The sequence below is a fragment of the Meles meles genome, chromosome 19 (genome assembly GCF_922984935.1).
Source record: "Meles meles chromosome 19, mMelMel3.1 paternal haplotype, whole genome shotgun sequence".
Lineage (NCBI taxonomy): Eukaryota > Metazoa > Chordata > Mammalia > Carnivora > Mustelidae > Meles > Meles meles.
In genome coordinates, this window is record NC_060084.1 from 58,125,893 (window position 1) to 58,146,229 (window position 20,337).

General features: G+C 44.1%; 1 protein-coding gene and 1 non-coding gene across 2 annotated transcripts; one reads left to right on the top strand and one right to left on the bottom strand.

Annotated features, from left to right (window-relative positions):
• Window positions 1–219: 219 nt before the first annotated feature.
• On the bottom strand, window positions 220–14,376 carry ZIM2 (zinc finger imprinted 2). Its single transcript, XM_045986829.1, has 5 exons — window positions 13,998–14,376; window positions 11,713–11,813; window positions 8,446–8,572; window positions 3,649–3,741; window positions 220–1,175 (listed from the first exon to the last, which is right to left on the bottom strand). The coding sequence occupies exons 1-5, from the start codon at window positions 14,374–14,376 to the stop codon at window positions 220–222; spliced, it is 1,656 nt and encodes a 551-aa protein (XP_045842785.1).
• A 5,495-nt stretch (window positions 14,377–19,871) lies between these two features.
• On the top strand, window positions 19,872–19,978 carry LOC123931918. Its single transcript, XR_006816340.1, has one exon. It is a non-coding gene; the product is annotated as a U6 spliceosomal RNA (small nuclear RNA).
• Window positions 19,979–20,337: the final 359 nt, after the last annotated feature.

Below are 20,337 nucleotides of genomic sequence, written 5' to 3' on the forward strand. Positions count from 1 at the left end.
ATGTGCTGAATCTTCTTTTGCAAAAAGATTGTGCTATACCCTTGCAACCATTCGTCATTTCTTTTTATCACATCATGATGAGTTTTCAAGTGACTAAGTTGTGAGGGCTGGTGGAATGTCTTCTCACATTCAGAGCACTCAGAGGGACTCTCTCCAGGATGGCGTCAAAGATGTCGAGAATGTTCTCTGACTGGAGGTTTTCAGGAATAACTGCACTCATCAGGTTTCCTTTTGAGAATGCAGTTGATAATGTTGAGTGAGGTACGAAGGTCGGCTGAAACACTTCCCGCACAGCTGACACTGGTAAGGCCTCTCTTGAGCATGAATTCGATAGTGTTGAATGAGATGTGAACTCCGACTGAAGGCTTTGCCACAGTCACAACACTGGCAGGCTCTCTCTCCAACATAGTCATGTTTCCTTTGATAGCGAATTAAATACGTCTTAATGCGGGGCAACCCAGGTGGAAGGGCTTTTGCTGCCTCGTGGGCTTTGAGATGTTGAAAAAGATGCACATCCTGAATAAAGGCTCTGCCACACTGGAAACATTCATAGTAGTCTTCCTGGCTATGAATTCTTACACGGCCACAGATACTTGCGGGCTGGATGAAGGGCTTTCCACCTTCATCGCATCCAGAAGACTTCTCGCTGGAATGAATCCTCTCATGTCTTGTGAGGTGTGGCATGAGGTAGAAGGCTTCTCCACATCGTTTACATTCAAAGGGTTTCTTCCCAGTATGGATCTGCTCATGTCTCTCACAAGCTGTCTGGGTAAGAAAAGTTCTTTCACAAAATCCACATCTGTTCTCTTGGAGGAAAGGCTCGTCATCCACTGGCTGGGAACCGGTGCAAACTCCAGGAGTAGCACATTCCCGGGGATCCTTTCCTGGAGGGCCTTCTGATTGTTTAGTAAGATCTGAGCTGCTCTCAGAATCATCACTGTCATGGCTTCTTTCTTGAGCAGGGGACTTGGGCTCACCCATTGTTACAGGACTCAAAGGTTTCGTCTGGTTGAACTTGTATGATTCTGCTGGGTCATCAGGAGAAGGCTCTCCTACAGAGACACTGCAGAAGTTTCCTCCCATCCGATCCTCCATTCCTGCCCCCGAGGATGACTTTTCCATATGTAGACTTTGCTCTGGAGTTAGATCTTTGGTTTCAGGTCTTTCCTCCCCATCTAAAAGAAATTTAGAAGTTCCTCTATTCTTTCCTCACAGAGACACATCATTATAGTAGAAACATAAGAAAGGGACCAAAAATAATAGTATGGATATTATGCAGATTGAGAGAGATTTAAATGTTTTGCTAAAAGTTTGAATTTTCTTTGGAGAGTGGTACTAGTCCAAAGTTTGTGCTTTACAAAGGCAACTCTGGGAAAGAAACTGACAAGAGACAAGAATGAACACAATAGTCACGTCTGGGCAGATAGCTGGCTGGGTGAGCAAAGTACAGACGAAACAACAGAGCCAGAATACAGACTAGGAACTCATCAGGAAAGGGATAACTGGACCATCACAATGGAATAGATCTTTTAGGAAATGGTCCTTGGAGACAAGACTCAAGCATGGCAGACTAAGAGACAGCTGTTCTGCCCATTCTCCTCACCGAGACTACCTCCAAGCTGCACTCCACAACCACAGCACCAGCCTCCTTCAGCTTTAGCCTGCACTAGCAGGTTCCCAACTGGTTTCTCTGCTGGTCTTCCTAACGCCCACTTTCCACTGAACAGCCAGAGGGATCTTTCTAGAACATGCTGCCCAGTAGAACGCCCCACAATGAGGTAATGATGTGTATTTTTGCTGTCTGATACATAGCCACTGGCCACATGTAGGTAATGAGCACTTGAAATGTGACTGGTGTGACGGAGTTTAAATTTATGCAATTTTAATTAATATAAATTCAACTCTGTATGCCTAGTAGCTGCCATATCACACAGCACAGTTCTAAGGAGTCAATAATATTACCTCATTCCCTGGCTCAACACCTTCTAATGCCTTTTTCACATCTCACTTGTAATGAATCCACATTCTTTAACATACTCTTACGTGAGCTGGCCTATGTCCATCTTCTCAACATCATCTCCTATCCCCCACCACTTTCTCAGACCATATTGCTTTTCTTCCTTTTTCTGGAACACCCAAGCTCATTCCAAACTTGCATCCTCTGTATTTGCTATTCCCCCTGCCTGCAACACTCTTCCTCAAGATTTCTATGTGGTTCCTCCTCCATCTGACTATCTATCTTAAGGGGCCTCCCATTTGTCGCTGTCTGCTTTACACTCACACTCTATTATTTGTCTGTGTATGTCTGACTTGTTCATTACTGTAGCCACAGAACCTAGAACAGGTCTGAGCCACCATAAAGGCTCAATAAATATCTGTGGAATGACTGAAAGAGTCAAAGAGTCAATGTAAAGACGGTATTGAAGACAATGCTGAGGCAATTAGGGTCCCCTTGGCAGGTCCTTGAATTTTGCTTGGACATCTACTTCTTTGTCGACACAGGAGAAGGCAGGGAAAGCTGTACTGATTAGCACTAGACTGGCCACAGCTACTGGTTCAGGAATGGGATATGACCCAAATGGAAAACTGAAAAATGAAAAGAGGGGTGTCAAGGGCTTCTAAGAAGAAGTGCCCTTGCTCTTGAGAATACTTCTTGGACTCGCCTACTCACCTGCGCCCTCCCGCTCCCTCGTCCACCCCACTCTACCCCCTGGAACAAGAAAGGACACCTCGGCTTTATTTGAAAAAAAAAAAAAAAAAAAAAAAAGAAAGTAGGCCCTTGATAACATCACGAGCCCCTAAATCCAGTCATCCCTGAAGTGCAGGTGAGCAGCATTATAAGCTAATATAATCCCCCTACGTCTTATACAGTTTGGGTGTGGTTTTCTGTTAACAGGAGCTGAAGGACAACGATAATCCTGGCTGGTACGCATAGTGACCCAAAGCAGAGAAGGAGAGGATGTCATAAAGATGGCAAATGTTATCGTATTGTAGCCAGAGTTTGGAGAATTTAAGTCTAAAATGTTCTTGTCCTTGAGCCATGAGGATGTTGGTAGGGACTTTTAGGGGGCTGTAGAACAGAGTGTGAGAGAGGGAGAGGGAAATATGGAGAGAGATACAGTGAGACCCTGTGTGTGTGTTGGCAGAGATAGGGGGATGAATCCAGATTATGGGGGTTAAAGAGGGAAGGGAAAGGGAGCCTTTGGGTGCCAACAAGTCTGAAGAACTGCCATGAGGGAAAATGTAGGCAAGTGGAAAGAAAAGTGGTATTGTGCCAAGGATTTTTCTTGTCTCAGTTAAAGAGGAAAGACCGAGGCTTTCTAGCTGCAAAGGGAAAGGCACGGACAAGTACAGAGGTTGGAACACTAGAGGAAAGGGAAACAGGCCTCCCTGGCACGAGGCAAGAGAGTCACTCCAACAGGAAAGAGCAGACGAAAGAGGAACTAAGTGCACACTAGGTGGTGAAGCCTTGTGAGCCCTGAGGTGAGCGCGCCTACCAGCACCTACCACCTCTCTCTCCCTGGCCTGCGAGGACTCTGAGGGATGCTCTTGGACCAACAGCTCCCAGCCACCATCCCGGCTGATTGTGTGTGGGGAGGTTATCTTCCTACAATTCCAGTATCCATGGGCTTCCCCCTTGTTACTCACCTTGACATAGCTCTGTATTGCTGTCTACTTCCCTCAGACGTGACTCCTCCTCTTCCAGCTGTGAGATAATGTCGGGTTTAGAGAACTGGTACCCTGTCGAAGAAGGAGACTCGTAACTAGGGGGTTCTGCCTTGCACCCGCAGCAACTTCCAACCTAGGCACCAAAGACTCAGAGATAATAAGGAAGATGCAAATTCACACAAAAGAAAAGTGAAGACTGTTTCTAATGATTTTGGCCCAAATGGAGACATTTTTGGTTGTTACAAGTTCAGACACAGGAAGGAAGGCTATTGATATCCAGTACATAGAGGCAAGGTCACCAAACACCCTGCAATGCCCGGACATTCTTCTACAGCAAGGAATGATCTGGGCAAACATCAACTGTGCCAAGGCCAAAAAACTCTGTTCAGGAATAAATACTGAAAAGGGGGCTTGAGGACAGTGTGCTGGGCTCTCTACTTCAGTCTGGGGGACCTGATGTCACAGCTGCTCAAAAAGTTCTTTTCCTGGGGCACCTGGGTGGCTCAGGCAGTTAAGCATCTGCCTTCAGCTCAGGTCATAAGCTAGAGTCCTGGGATCAAGCCCCACATCAGGCTTCCTGCTCAGCAGGGAGTCTGCTTCTCCTTCTCCCTCTGATCATCCCGCTTTTGCACTCTCTCTAAAATAAATAAATAAAATCTTTAAAAAAAAAGTTCTTTTCCTCCTGATACCTTCATTCCCTTTGTCTTAAAATGCTCCTTCTCCCTCCTCCAGTCCTGTTTCCCAAACTTCAGTCATTTGCAGGCCACCTGCTGTGCTCTAAATGTTTACATACCCCCAAAATTCCTATGTTGAAGTCCTAATGCCCACTGTGGTGTTATTAGAAGGCGGGCCTTTTGTTGTTGTTTATTTTATTTTTTTATTTGTTTATTTACGGCATAACAGTGTTCATTGTTTTGGCATCACACCCAGTGCTCCATGCAGTATGTGCCCTCCCTATTACCCACCACCTGGTTCCTCAACCTCCCACCCCCCTGCCCCTTCAAAACCCTCTGGTTGTTTTTCAGAGTCCATAGTCTCTCATGGTTCATCTCCCCTTCCAGTTTCCCTCAACTCCCTCTCCTCTCCATCTCCCCATGTCCTCCATGTTATTTGTTATGCTCCACAAATAAGTGAGACCATATGATACTTGACTCTCTCTGCTTCACTTATTTCGCTCAGCATAATTTCTTCCAGTCCCGTCCATGTTGCTACAAAAGTTGGGTATTCATCCTTTCTGATGGAGGCATAATACTCCGTTGTGTATATGTACCACATCTTCCTTATCCGTTCATCCGTTGAAGGGCATCTTGGTTCTTTCCACAGTTTGGCGACCGTAGCCATTGCTGCAATAAACATTGGGGTACAGATGGCCCTTCTTTTCACTACATCTGTATCTTTGGGGTAAATACCCAGCAGGGCGATTGCAGGGTCATAGGGAAGGTCTATTCTTAATTTCTTGAGGAATCTCCACACTGTTCTCCAGAGTGGCTGCACTAACTTGCATTCCCACCAACAGTGTAAGAGGGTTCCCCTTTCTCCACATCCTCTCCAACACACTTTGTTTCCTGTCTTGCTAATTTTGGCCATTCTAACTGGTGTCAGGTGGTATCTCAATGTGGTTTTAATTTGAATCTCCCTGATGGCTAGTGATGATGAGCATTTTTTCATGTGTCTGATAGCCATTTGTATGTCTTCGTTGGAGAAGTGTCTGTTCATATTTCCTGCCCATTTTTTGATATGATTATCTGTTTTGTGTGTGTTGAGTTTGAGAAGTTCTTTGTAGATCCTGGATATCAACCTTTTGTCTGTACTGTCATTTGCAAATATCTTCTCCCATTCCGTGGGTAGCCTTTTTGTTTTGTTGACTGTTTCCTTTGCTGTGCAGAAGCTTTTGATCTTGATGAAGTCCCAAAAGTTCATTTTCGCTTTTGTTTCCTTGGCCTTTGGAGACATATCTTGAAAGAAGTTGCCGTGGCTGATATTGAAGAGGTTACTGCCTATGTTCTCCTCTAGGATTCTGATAGATTCCTATCTCACGTTGAGGTCTTTTATCCATTTCGAGTTTATCTTTGTGAATCGATTCCATTTACTATAGCACCAAGAACCATAAGATACCTGGGAATAAACCTAACCAAAGAGGTAAAGGACCTGTACTCAAGGAACTACAGAACACTCATGAAAGAAATTGAAGAAGACACAAAAATATGGAAGACCGTTCCATGCTCTTGGATTGGAAGAATAAACATTGTTAAAATGTCTATACTGCCTAGAGCAATCTATACTTTTAATGCCATTCCGATCAAAATTCCACTGGTATTTTTCAAAGAGCTGGAGCAAATAATCCTAAAATTTGTATGGAATCAGAAGAGACCCCGAATTGCTAAGGAAATGTTGAAAAACAAAAACAAAACTGGCGGCATCACGTTACCCAATATCAAGCTTTACTACAAAGCTGTGATCACCAAGACAGCGTGGTACTGGCATAAAAACAGACACATAGACCAGTGGAACAGAGTGGAGAGCCCAGATATGGACCCTCAACTCTATGGTGAAATAATCTTCAACAAAACAGGAAAAAATATACAGTGGGAAAAAGACAGTCTCTTCAATAAATGGTGCTGGGACACTTGGACAGCGATATGTAGAAGAATGAAACTCGACCATTCTCTTACACCGTATACAAAGAAGGTGGGCCTTTTTAAAAGGTGCTTAGGTCATGAGGACAGAGCCCTCATTGATGGGATTAATGCCCTTATTTAAAAAAGGCTTCAGAAAGAATAGTAGCCCTTCCCACCCAGTGAGGAGAGAACAGGAAGCCTAGAAGACAGGCCTCATCTGACTGTGCTGGAACCCTGATCTTCGACTTCCAGACTCTAGAACTATGAGAAATAAATGGTTGTTGTTTAGAAACTACCCATTCTGGAATATTGTTATAACAGACGAAACGAACTAAGACACTACCTCATTATTTCCTTATTTATTGTCTGTCTCACCCCATTAAAACTAGTAACATCCATGAAAACAGGAATCCTCATCAACAGCGTAACACCAATGCCTATTCCAGAACCTGCCATACTGACAATTTCACTGATAAATTTATTGATGACTTTCACATCCTGGCCCTATCTATGTGCCACTTATAGTAACATTTAGCCTTTAATATTCTTCCTTAGATAATCTCTTTTTAACTTGAATATACATATTTAAATGGAAGCTTTATATGAACCTTAAAAACAGAAACCACAGTCATTTGAAAAAAAGAAAAAAAAAAAACCCTGAAGATAATACAGCAACAGATCCAACCGAAATTAATATTACTGAGTGCTGCCTAGTTTTGGTTGCCTGGCTAAGGCTCAGGGGCTGAGGTCTGCTCTCTCTTTACTAAAATGGAAGGCCAACAAGAAGTATTACCTAAAATAACCTTCTCTACAATCCACTGTACTCATTCCACACTTGGGAAGACAATGTCCCTGGTGACACTGTGAAATGTAAAATCATTTTACATATGCAAAATCTCTGCTAACCCAAAGCCTGCAGTGATACAAGAAGCCAAGACCTCTCAAGAAGACAAAATGGCTTCAGGTGACTGCATGAGGACTAAAAGGGTAAAACTGACTTATTCCCTCTATTTTAAGTCACAAATGTGGTAAGTGAGAGAAGAGTTATATTGGGAAAGGCATTCCTTTGGCCTTCTTTGTGAACAACAGAAGTCACAGTTCAAATCACACACTCTTCTTTTTAATATTTATTTATTTGAGAGAGAGAGAAAGAGAGGGAGGGAGGGCACATGCATGAGTGGAAGGGGCAGAGGAAGCAGAGAGAATATCAAGCAAACTCTGCTGAGCACAGAGCCCAATGTGGGACTTGATCCCAGAACCCTGAGATCATGACCTGAGCCAAAACGAAGAGTCGGACCCTTAACCAACTGTACCACCCAGGCACCCCTCAAATTTACACTCTTGTGCCTGGTTTGAGGTAAGGCATTTCCATCTCCCCACACATGTCTGTGACTTCACAAGGACAAGAGCACCAGCTTACTGCCTTTGGAATGGTGTTTGGTTTGACTGTGTGTTTCAGGAGAACTTGGGCTCCCCAAAAAGCCACTGAAATGAAGATCCTGGCACTAAAGATCCTGGTACTAAAAACGTTTAGCTTGTGGGGAGTTAATATTATTTACTTGCCTCTGAATGTAAAGAGAGACCGGCAGTCTCTGACTCTTAAACTTTAAGTCTAGTAGAAGCTTTTGGAGCTCCTGAAATTTTCATCAATTCCTTCACACATTCAAAAAACATCACTGGGAGCCTTCTACTGTGCCAAGACCTGATGAAGCCCACCCCCATCTGGCAGGACAACCAATTAATTTAAGGGAGCACACTCTGGAGCTGAAAAACTAAGGGTCCAATCTCAACTTGCCACTTTGTAGCCATGTGGCTTTAGATAATTTAACTTTCCCATGACTCTGCTTCCTCATCTATAAAATGGCAATAATAAAGATAATAACAGGAAATACACTTCTCCCTCACAGGACCAGTGTAAGAATTAAAGGAATTAAGACATGTACAGTGCTTAGATGAATGTCTGACACTTGTAAGTACTCAGTGTTAGCCCTATGATGAGTAACAGGGAACTTGATATTAAAACTGTCTTTGAACTGAGTTGAGATTCACTGACATGGTGAACACTATTCCTGATGTTCCTGAGGTTAAGGACACAGAAGAGTTGAGAACCACTGCCCTAGCGGGCAGAAGCCAAGTTCCAGGGAGAAGGTAGCCTTACCTAAGGACACCATGTTCCTGTAATTCTCCAGCATCACCTCCCGGTAGAGGTTCCTCTGAGCAGCACTAAGGTAGGTTAATTCCTCTGGACTGAAGTCCACAAGCACATCCTGGAAAGTCACCAACTCCTAAAATACCAGAAACACCTCCAAATTGTCAAATCCAGAAATTATCCCAAGGAGGGGGAAGGAGCCTGATGAGAGAGGACTGAACATAAAGCATTCATACTGACAAAGAGCTTCTTCACCCCCGCAAAGATTTTATTTATTTGAGAGAGAGAGAGAATGAGAAAGCACAACTGGGAAGAAGGAAAAGCAGGGCTCGATGCAGGGCTCCCTGCATCCCTGCTCAGCAGGGAGCCGGATGTGGGGCTTGATCCTAGGACCCTGGTATCATGACCTGAGCAGAAGGCAGACGCTTGACTGACTAAGCCACCCAGGTTCCCCTGGCAGAAAGCTTCTAATACACGTGGTCTAATCCAGAGGATACAGGGACCTAGTAATGTACCTTTCTTTGTCTTGTAGTATGAAAGAAGGGGGAATATTTCTGAGATAGTTCTTGCTGTTAATTACTACAAATTTGGATGGGAGGCAAAGATCCTTTTAAGGGATCCCTGGGTGGCTCATTTAGTTAAGTGTCCGCCTTTGGCTCAGGTTGTGATTCCAGAGTCCTAGGATCAAGACCTGCACTGGGCCCTTGCTCAGCAGGCAGTCTGCTTCCCTCTCTCCCTGCTGCTCCCCTTGCTTGTGCACTCACGTTCTCTCTCTCTAACAGATAAATAAAGCCTTTTTTTAAAAAGATCCTTTTAGGGGCACCTGGGTGGCTCAGTGGGTTAAGCCTCTGCCTTTGGCTCAGGTCATAATCTCAGGGTCTTGGGATCGAGCGCTCCATTGGGCTCTTTGGTCAGCAGGGAGCCTGCAAACGCCCCCCCGCCCGCCTGCCTCTCTGCCTACTTGTGATCTCTCTCTCTGTGTCAAATAAATAAATAAAATCTTTTTTTTAAAGATCCTTTTACGCCTGGGTGGCTCAGTGGGTTAAGCTGCTGCCTTCGGCTCAGGTCCTGATCTCAGGGTTCTGGGATCGAGTCCCGCATCGGGCTCTCCGCTCAGCAGGGAGCCTGCTTCCCTCTCTCTCTGCCTGACTCTCTATTTCCTTGTGATCTCTCTCTGTCAAATAAATAAATAAAATCTTTAAAGAAATAAAAAAATAAAAAAATAAAGATCCTTTTAAGTCACTTTATAAAGAAATAATGAATGTACCAGGAATCAAGAGTTAGGTTTTAAGTCCTAGCTCTGGTTCTTACAATCTTTGTGAATGTGGGTAGGTTAAGCCTCAGTGACTCATCTGTAAAACCCAAAAAGTTCATAAAGAGATTTTCAATCTTATTAATAAACAGAGAAATGCAAATCAAAATGACAAAGTACCATTTATACTCATTCAACTGACAAAAAGTAGTAAGTCTGGCAATACCAAACGTTGTCTAGAATGTGGACCCATGAGACCTTTTATTAGATGCTAGGGGAAATGTAAATTGATACGCCACTTTGGACCCAGAAATTATAGTTGTCATGTGTACTTGGGGATATGGATATATATATCTATCTATCTAGATAGATAGATAGATAGATAGATAGATAGATATATCTTGGCCATCAAGAGACAGAAAAAAAGCACACACAAATGCGTGAGGCAGGGAGAGGGGCAGAGAGACAGAGTGAGAAAGAGAATCTCGTGGAGGCTGACACAGGCCTTGATCTCATGACTCCCAAGATCATGACCTGAGCTGAAATCAAGAGTCTTACGATTAACCAACTAGGCCACCCAGGGGCCCCCTGACATTTATATTCTTAACACTGCTGTTTCTAACACCCAAAACCTATAAACAATCCAAATGTCTGTTTAGAGTAGAAGAGAGAAGCATATTACAGTATAGCGACAAAATGGAATATTCCAGCAACACAAACCAATTAACTACAGTTACAACAATCTTGATAACCTAAGGTTGAATCAATCAACTAATTAATTAAAGACTTATTTATTTATCTGAGAGACAGAGTGTACACAGGCATGTACATGCACATGCACCTGGTGGGTAGAGGCAGAGAGAAGCCTAAGCGGACTCTACACTGAGTGCAGAGCCTAACACAGGACTCAGTCCCACAAACCCCAGATCACGACCCGAGCCGAAACCAAGAGCCAGACATTCAACCAACTGGGCCACCCAGGTATCCCTAAGGTTGAATTTTAAAAGGAGATGTTAGAAGACTACAAAAGAATATGATACACGATTTATTAATATACATCTTTTGTGTTTTCAGGAAAACATTATGCAGATCTATGAACAACTGATTTAAACTAGAAGTCATACACTGGCTGCCAAGCTCCTACAGAGGGGTTCATGTGGCTCTTATGGGTTTTTTATTATTTAAAATTCACATTAACTGCCAACACCAAAAAAATTTATAGACTTAATATTATTAACTGGAGTTTTAAAATCAGAAATCAGGCTCCATGCTCAGCATGGAGTCTGCTCAAGATTCTCTCCCTCTCTCTCTCTGCCCTTCCCCACCCAAAGTAAATAAATAAATCTTTAAAGAAATGATTTAACAAGAACATTAAGGAGAACATTTGTGAAAAAAAATAAAACCTCAGAATAGTATCATGTCCCTGTAAGAGCTGCCATTTATTTCACATGTAAAAAGGAGCGTAACAGTGCAAAACACATAAGAGTTGTTCTGAATGAGTCAACACTGGGCATAAAATGGAATACTAAAAAAAAAAATTAATTCAAGAGATAGAAAAAGCAGGAAAATGTTAAAAGGGTAGTATGTGGGATGGTGATAAGTCCAACAGAGGAAAATAAAGCAGGGAAAGGGGATATAAGGACTCAGAAAAAAAATGTTTTTAAGATTTTATTCATTTATTTGAAGAGAGAGAGTGCATTCATAACCAGGGGAGAAGCAGAGGGAGAGGGACAAGCAGACTTTGCACAGAACATGGAGCCTGAGATGGGGCTCAATCCCATGACCCTGAGATCACGACCTGAGTCGAAACTAAGAGTGGGTAGGTAGCTCAACCGAGTAAGCCACCCAGGCACCCTGAGTCAGAAAAAAAATTTAAATAGTATAACCAGGGAAAGGCTCAGGTGATATTTATGTAAAGATTTAAAGGAAATGAGAATGTGATTTAATTCTATAGGGAAGGTCTAGAAATCAGGAAGGTGAGATCCCCATATTGGAGAACCAAATCAGAAGAAAGTTTCACTCACCTGGGATCCGGCAGATGAGAGACTGTCAGATATCTCTGTGTCCTTTTGGTGTTCTTTGGTGTTCCTCTCTTCTGCGAGGACAAAGTCCTGAGGAGAGAAACCTAGAAGAGAGAAGGAATGACCATGGAACTGATTCCAGTCTGGCAGCGCCCACAGACACAGAAAGTGGCTTGCCACCTCGTACCACCCTTCCTGCCATGGAAGACAGCAGCGGTCCTTGATGTCCTGTAAGAGAAAGACCACAGACATCTCTTCTCCTGTCAGTATAGCAAGTTCCAAAGAAGAGCTCTGGGTATTTCTCAACTTTAAACCTTCCAATGACTCCCCACTGCCTTCCAAAAAAGGGGGAAATTCCTTCTCTTTCAGAATACCAAACTTCTAAGGGATCTTGTAAGGATTAAACATTACATATATAAAGTGCACAAGCATTTTAGAAAGTGTCAACTCTAGAACCTTTCCTACATCTTTTTCATTCACTGATCTAGAAGACAGCTGCCGCATTCCCTACGGAAACCTGAACCTTGAATCACCCCCCCCACCCCCCGCGCGCCTGTAGTCTTTTCCCAAGTACACCCTTTATTCATCTATTGTTTCTTTCTCATATTCTAGGGAGCTCTCTTTCCTTTCCCCCGAATTCCAGCTCCATCAATCGCTCTGGGCCTTTGGCCAAGCTTTTAACCTATGGGACAACACAATACCCTCCATGCCCACCTGAGACAGTTTAACACCGTGATTAACATACAGATGCTGGAGCCCCTGCCCAGCTCTGAATCCTGACCAACTGTTCCTCAACCTCTATGTGCCTGTCTCATCTATAGAATAAGGGTAACACCTATTTCAAGAGCTATTAAGAGAACTAAATAAATTAGTAAATATAAAACACCTAGAATGAAGCACACTGAAAGTAGTCAACATGCAGTTAAGCATCTGCCTTCAGCTCAGGTCACAATCCCAGAGTCCTGGGATTGAGTCCTGCATCGGGCTCCTCGCTCAGCAGGGAGCCTGCTTCTCCCTCTCCCTCTGCCTGCTGTTCCCCCTGCTTGTGCTAACAAATTAATAAATAAAATATTTTTTAAAAGTATTCAACATTTTCACTATTATCATTTTCAAATTCCTTTTAAGAAATGCAGGTCACATATTTGGATTAATCATAATCCTTGATTCATGATATCAGTACTTAACCATGCATGACCCTATTTACTTTAAATTTACTCATTTACATGTTTAAGTATAATTAATGCCTATGAATTCACTACCCAACCCCCAATCTAGAACATTCTCAATAACTTGTATCTACCTATGTGCTTTTTTCTGTCCACCCTCAGCCTTCTCTCCAGAGGCAACTGTGGTTTTATATTCATATTTTTGTTCCCTCGTCTGCCTCTCTATATAAAATACCCCTAAACAATGCTTTGTTTTTATTATCACTTCTATTCAAAGGACTACGAGGAGTAAAAGGCTTTCTTCTTTATTAAAATACCCTTAGTTCTAATCTAATAACTTGAGTCTCCAAGAAACCAAATTTTGGTAAAGGTTAAACTTCCAGGCCTCTTATCTCCCACACTTTATACCCTCGTTTTTATGACCTGTGTGTATTGTTTTTTGTGTTGATGCTAAAGTTTAGGCGAGATAAGAAAGGGAGCAGGAAGGAACAAAGCTGAAGAGAAAGGATACTTTCAGAGAAATAGTAAATATTAAAAGCAAAAGCCAAACCCAAAATTTCTTCCATCTCATATGAGGCAGATTAGACTGGATTATAAAATTATTCTTGAGACATCTGGGTGGCTCAGTTGTTAAGCATCTGCCTTTGGCTCAGGTCATGATCCCAGGGTCCTGGGATTGAGCCCTATGTCAGGTTCCTTGCAGGAAGCCTGCTTTCCCTCTCCCATTCCCCCTGCTTATGTTCCTGCTCTCACTGTCTCTCTCTGTCAAATAAATTAAATCTTTCTTTAAAAAAATTCATTCTTGGGGCACCTGGGTGGCTCAGTGGGTTAAAGCCTCTGGCTTCTGCTCATGTCGTGATCCCAGGATCCTGGGATTGAGCCCTGCATGGTGCTCTCCCCTCAGCAGGGAGCCTGCTTCCTACTCTCTCTCTTCCTGCCTCTCTGCCTACTTGTGATCTCTGCCTGTCAAATAAATAAAATAAAATCTTTAAAAAAATTTTTAAATTCATTCTTTCATTTCTCCACTTGACAAATTTTTATTCCTCTCCTATTGCATGCCAGGCATACAGAGGATGTTCAATAAATAAATGGAAATGGCTAGTTGCTTCCTTTCTTTCTCACCTTTCTCCCCACATGCTTGGATCAAACTGGCCACCAGGCTTCCTGCCTCCTTGCTGTTCTTGGGCTTTTTGGACCTCACCCAGGTCCGGACTTCCTCTGGTAGCGTGTTCAGAAACTGCTCCAGCACCAGCTGCTCCATCATCTGCTCCTTGGTGTGGGTCTCCGGCTGCAGCCATTGCCAGCAGAGATCCTGGATTTGGCTCACAGCTTGGTGAGGCCCGGTCACTGAAAGATATTGAAAATCCCTAAACTTCTGATGAGAAACTTTCAGAATCCCTGGATTTCTTATGGGGATGGTTTCTGGATTCTCTTCTTGATCATGTAGACAGAAGAGCTGGGGATTCTTCAAGATATCCAAAACGTCTGTCATGTGCAGCATCTTTACAGCTTCAGGACGGAGGTACTCGAAAAGGTAGGCTGCTCCAGAACACACTTTGTGGATGATGAGCAGAGCTGTATTGTATGAAAAGAAGATACGGAAACCCAGGACCTGTAGAAATTACGTAGAGAGACTTACAAACTGCCTGCACAGTTAGACCTGGACCATAGGGTGGAGGTGATATGGAGCAAAAGGAATTACTTCATTTCACACAACTGCCTAAATACACACTCATAGAAATTTGCACATCTCCAGATAAGATGCTACTTCAGCCCCATCCCAGATCTGAAAAATGCACAGGCACAGGCTTGAAGTATTTCAGAAATGGCATTGGAGGGAAAAGAGATTTGAACTCCAAACATAATGAACTGAATTAATTTGATGAACCACAGAAGAATTTCACCTCAAAAAAATGAGTTAAAATGATTTTATATTACACAGAATAAAGGGTCTTTTATAACACATACACCCTACAAAGGACTGCATTCATATGCAAAATATTTAAAGAACTCATACAAATCAGTAAGAAAAAAGGAGATAAGAGCAAAAAAGTTAAAAGATTTGAACAGGTATTGCACAAAACAGAGCTAAATGGTCAATAGACATGAAATGGGGCTCAACTGCATTAGTTATCAGAGAAATAGGAATGAAAACAAGAGTGAGTTATCACTACACATCCTCCAGAACATTCTAACTGAAAAGAATCAGACAATAGTAAGTGAGAGGAGAAAGAACCATGGTAGAATAGTACATTCATACAAGGCTTCCGCTAATTTCCTCTTCCAGCCTCAATACAGATCGCACAGTCGCCTTGCAAGTCAGTAGGGCCAGCTTCACGGGCATGCAGCCGGGGCAATCATACAAGGCTCCATGCTCAGAAGGGCCTCAAGCTTAGTCTAAAGCTCTGCTGTTGCTATCTTGAGATTTTTTCATGTTTTAAAGAAGGGCTTCATATTTCATTTTGCATTAGGCCCTGCAAATTATGTAACTAGTCTGCCCAGCAAGAATATTATTGTTCCTCAGGGCGCCTGGGTGGCTCAATGGTTTGAAGCCTCTGCCTTCGGCTCAGGTCATGATCCCAGGGTCCTGGGATCGAGCCCCGCATGGGGCTCTCTGCTCAGCAGGGAACCTGCTTCCCTTCCTCTCTCTCTGGCTGCCTCTCTGCCTACCTGTGATTGCTGTCAGATAAATAAATACAATCTTTAAAAAATATATATATATTATCGTTCCTCAAAATCTGTTGCCAATTAAACTGATGAAAAAGATATTTTTATTCTTTAACTTTGCATTTCCTTAAATTAACAATAAAGCTTATTGTATTTCTTCTGAAGCACTGGCCCTTTATAAATTACACCTATCCTTGCCTTCTTTCCGGTAGGGTGTTTCTGTTGCTGATTGGTAAAGACTGTATATAAAGGAAGGATATTCCTTGTCCTACTTGATTAAAAAAAAATTCTAGCCATGCCACACCTAGTCTTTGGTCTTCGTAGAATTTTAATATTTGAACGTGCAATGTATCACTATCCATTTAGAAGTAAGTTAAATATGCAATCACATTTTATTACTGCTTTAACTAAACACTTCACTTCGTCCTGGGTCGGTGGGTTTGCGGTGGAAGGAGGAAGCAGGGACTGACGGGGACAGGTGGAAGAGTGGTGGCGAGGCAAGAGGAAACGGAGCAGAACAAGGTAACGCACAGAGCCGGCCGAGCTGGAGGGGGAAATGGGGCAAGACAAGGGGGAAATGGGGCAAGACGAGGACGAGCAGACAGGAGGGGCCGGGCTGGGAAATGGGGGGCGTGACTGGGGCAGGGAAGAGACACTGAAAGCGCAGGCGGAACGCTGGGAGGACCAGGAGCGGAGAGCCGGGAGCAGCACAGAGGGACAGAGGCGGGGCCCAGGGGCCGGCCTGGAGAGAAGAAAGTCGGAGCTGGGGCCTTGGGGGGTGTGGCCTGGGGCCGGGGCCAAACCTCAAGGCGGACCCCGGATAACGGTGGGTCTGAAGTAGGAGACGCGGGCCCTGGGGCTGGAGCCTAGGGTCGGCAGGGATGGGGTTTAGGCGGGCCCTGGGGCTGGAGCCTAGGGTCGGCAGGGATGGGGTTTAGGCTGGAGACGGGTCTGGGCGGGGCCGAGGCCGGCGGAGCAGCCAAGACGTTGACCCGAAGGCTGGGAGGACAGCCGACAGAGAAGGCCGAGGAACTGAGGCGCAGACGGGCGCGGCGAGAGCGGGGAAGGCCACTCCCGCACTGGTGTTCCTCAGCTCCCGGGTCTCCACAGACCCCACGTCCGATGCGGGCCCCTTCCCTACAAGGGCCACTACGTCCCGTCGTCTCTTCGCGCGGAGGCGCCCCCCAACCCCCACCACCAGCCTCCACTGCCGCGGCGGCGTCGTCGCCCCTCAAGGAGGCCCAGGCCGCCGCCCTGGGCTTCTCGCGCCCTCAGGCGTGCCTGCCCCTCGCCCTCGCGTCTCCTCCGACCACGTTCGGACTCGGAATGCCCGCGCACCACTCACGCGCTCGGCCCCACACCCACGCGCGCGCGCGCTCACCTCACCCGCCGGGCGCCTTGCCTGACTGAACGGCTCGCGCTCGGACTTCGCGCCCTAACCGCGGCGCATGCGTCCTGCCGCATCTGTGCGTGCGCTCTGCCGGGCTGCGGGAGCGGGCGTGTGGAAATCCAGGCCGCTCGTCGCTGGTGCCGCTGGGGGCGCTCGAGGCCGCGGCTGGACCGGGAGTAGCGGAGAGGGAAGAAGGCCCAGACGCCAGCGTGGCCTTCCTCCCTGAGATGCTCTTATTCGCTGTTGGAAGAGTTAATACACGGTTTACATGTTTTTAAGTAAATAAATAGTATGCAATGAAAAGTCTTCCTCCCGCCGTGTGGGCACCACCACCAGTTTTTTATGCCCATGAACTACACGGTAACCACCGCAATTAGTTTGTGTCCTTCCACAGGTTCTTCATGCACGTATCTGCGTATATCCGTGAGTAGTATACACACACGCGTTCAGAATGTACACACACGATGTATTTTATTTATTGTATGTTCTCACGCCTGTGTACATATCTCCGGTATAAATGACTCGTTTAAGATATAAATTAATATTTTTATAAATACATAAAATTAAATATAATACAATATATACATATGAAATATGATGTGCAATGGAAATATATAATTCTGTAATTATGCATTGTTGTAATACATAAGTTCACTATTGGACATAACTATATATTTGTATAAATGTAAGACGTAAGTTTAGGCCTGTGTGAATATTTGTATTCGCATGTCCTCCCATTTTTAGACAAAAGGTGGCACACTTTACACACTGTTCCATGTCCTGGTTTCTTTTTACTTACTTGTATACCTTGGAGAGCTTTCCACCTCACTACAAGGAGAGTTTCCTCAGTTTTCGAACAGCTGTTTGGATGATCTTCTATGGCAGTGACCACACTTATTTAATCAGTTCCTGACTGCAGGGGGCTGAATTGTGTCCAGTCTTTTTCACTGCAACCAGTGCTGAGCGCATACCCTTGACCATCAACAATTGTGCTGGCATGTAAATCTACAGGTGAGATAAATCCCCTGACACAGAATTGCTGAAGAAAAACACATATCGTAAGGGCCTATTTAGCCAGAGTGACTCCATCTTGGTTAAAAGCCATTTTGTTGTTTGTGCAGTAAAACTTAAACTGACCCTGCTCCCCCCTCCCCCAGAGAAACTTACTTAGAAGCAAGTCTGGGAAACCAGTAAAATATGGTCGACCAGTTTCTGATAACAGAGCCCAGAATACAAGGACGAGTCAGGCCAGGTGGAGACATCCAATCAGTAAAAGTACACATACTGTCTCCCTAACCACCAAAGAATGTAAACTCCGCCTTTTGGGCGCCAAACTTGAGCGCCAATTCTGACCAGAGTAATAGGTTAGTTCAAACAGCTACTATAGGATAAATTGTAATTCAATTGGCCACCTGCATGTGACCTAACATGACTATACAATGTTACAATCTCATTGGCCACCTATGTGTGGCCAGGCTTTTGCTCTATAAAAGTTAGTCTGTGAGGCTGGGAGGGGTCGCTCTCTTCGGAGGCGGCCCTGACCAGCCAGTTGATTCTTGAGCCTGTAAACTGGGGATGGTCACTCTCTTCGGAGACGGCCCTGGCCGATCAGTCTAACTTCTAATACTTATCATAAAATAAAGCTTTAGATAACTTTCACTTTGTCTCAGTCTCGTTTTGTTTAATAACGGACATAACACATATGCGTCTTTTTTTAGTTTTATTTTATTTCATGTCATTTCATTTCATTTTTAAGAGAAGAGAAGAGAGAGAATGGAGAGAGAGAGAGAATCCCAACCAGGTTCCATGCCCAACATGTGGGGCTTGATCTCACAACCCCAAGATCATGACCTGAGCCAAAATCAAGAGTTGGATGCTTAATCAACTGAGCCGCCCAGGTGCACTAAGGTTTTATTTTTACATAATCTCTACACCCAACATGGTGTTCCAACTTACAATTCTGAGAACAAGAGCTGTGTGCTCTACCGACTAAGCCAGCCAGGTGTCCCTTGCACTTGTCTTTTTTTTTTTTCTTTTTCCAATTTTATTGTATCTGGAGAAAATCCTAGGAAATCTACAAAATACTTAGAGGAGTGACTGGGTGGCTCAGTGGGTTAAGCCTCTGCCTTCGGCTCAGGTCGTGATCTCGGGATCCTGGGATGGAGCTCCACTTTGGGCTCTTTGCTCAGTGGAGAGCCTGCTTCCCCCTGCCTCTCTGCCTACTTGTGATCTCTCTGTCAAATAAATAAATAAATAAAATCTTAAAAAAAAAAAAAAGGAAACCAAAATACTTTGAAAAATAGAGTGTTTTACTTTCTTTTTCTTTAATTTAATTAAATTTTTTCAGTGTCATTTTGATAGAGATTTCTAAGTTGCCTTACGTTAACACTACTGCATCTTAGACCCCCTCCACCCTATGTGAGCATGTCTGTCCAGGGCTCCTCAGGTGAGAGAGGGAAGCTCTAACTGAACCAAGGCTGAGACAGAGCCCTGCCTTGCCCAGGAAGGCCAGAATGTCGTGACCAGGCTGCACCTCCACAGGCCTAGAGGAACCAAGGAACTGATGAGTCTAGTGATTATTTTAAATACCTCATTGACTTTGTGGATATCAAGAAACTAACACTAAAGTTTATATGAGAGGCAAAAGATCCAGAATGACCAATAAAATATTGAAAGAGAAAAACAAGAGTGCCTGGGTGGCTCAGTGGGTTCAGCATCTGCCTTCAGCTCAGGTCATGATCTTAGATCCTGGGATCAAGCCCTGCATCGGGATCCCTGCTCAGCGAGGAGCTTGTTTCTCCCCCTTCCCTCCCCCTTCTCCATTTCATGTTCTCTCTCTCTCTTTCATAAATAAATAATCTTAAAAATGAAAAAAAGAAAAACAGAGTCAGAGGATTTTAGGACTTAACACTAGCCGACTTTCAAAACTTAACAGGTGAGTGCTCACTTTGGCAGCACGTATACTAAAATTAGAATGATACAGAGAAGATCAGCATAGCCCCTGTGCAAGAATGAAATGCAAATTCATGAAATGGTCCATATTTTTCAGAGGACCTCCTTCAAAAATCAATAAAAATAGGTCAATATTTTGTGAATTATATGTCAATATGACATATAGTAGTGAAACTCTCAAATGTCAGAGACAAAGAGAAAATCCTGAAAGCAGCTCAGGGATAAGAGGTCTGTATCCTACAGTGGTAGAAACATTAGATTGGCAGAAGACCTATCCACAGAGACCTGGCAGGCCAGAAAGGATAGGCACCATATATTTAGGGTGCTAAATGAGAAAAATATACAGCCAAGAATACTTATCCAGCTAGGATGTCATTCAAAATGGAAGGCGAGATGAAAAGTTTCCAGGACAAACAGAACATACAAGAATTTGTGATAACCAAACCAGCCCAA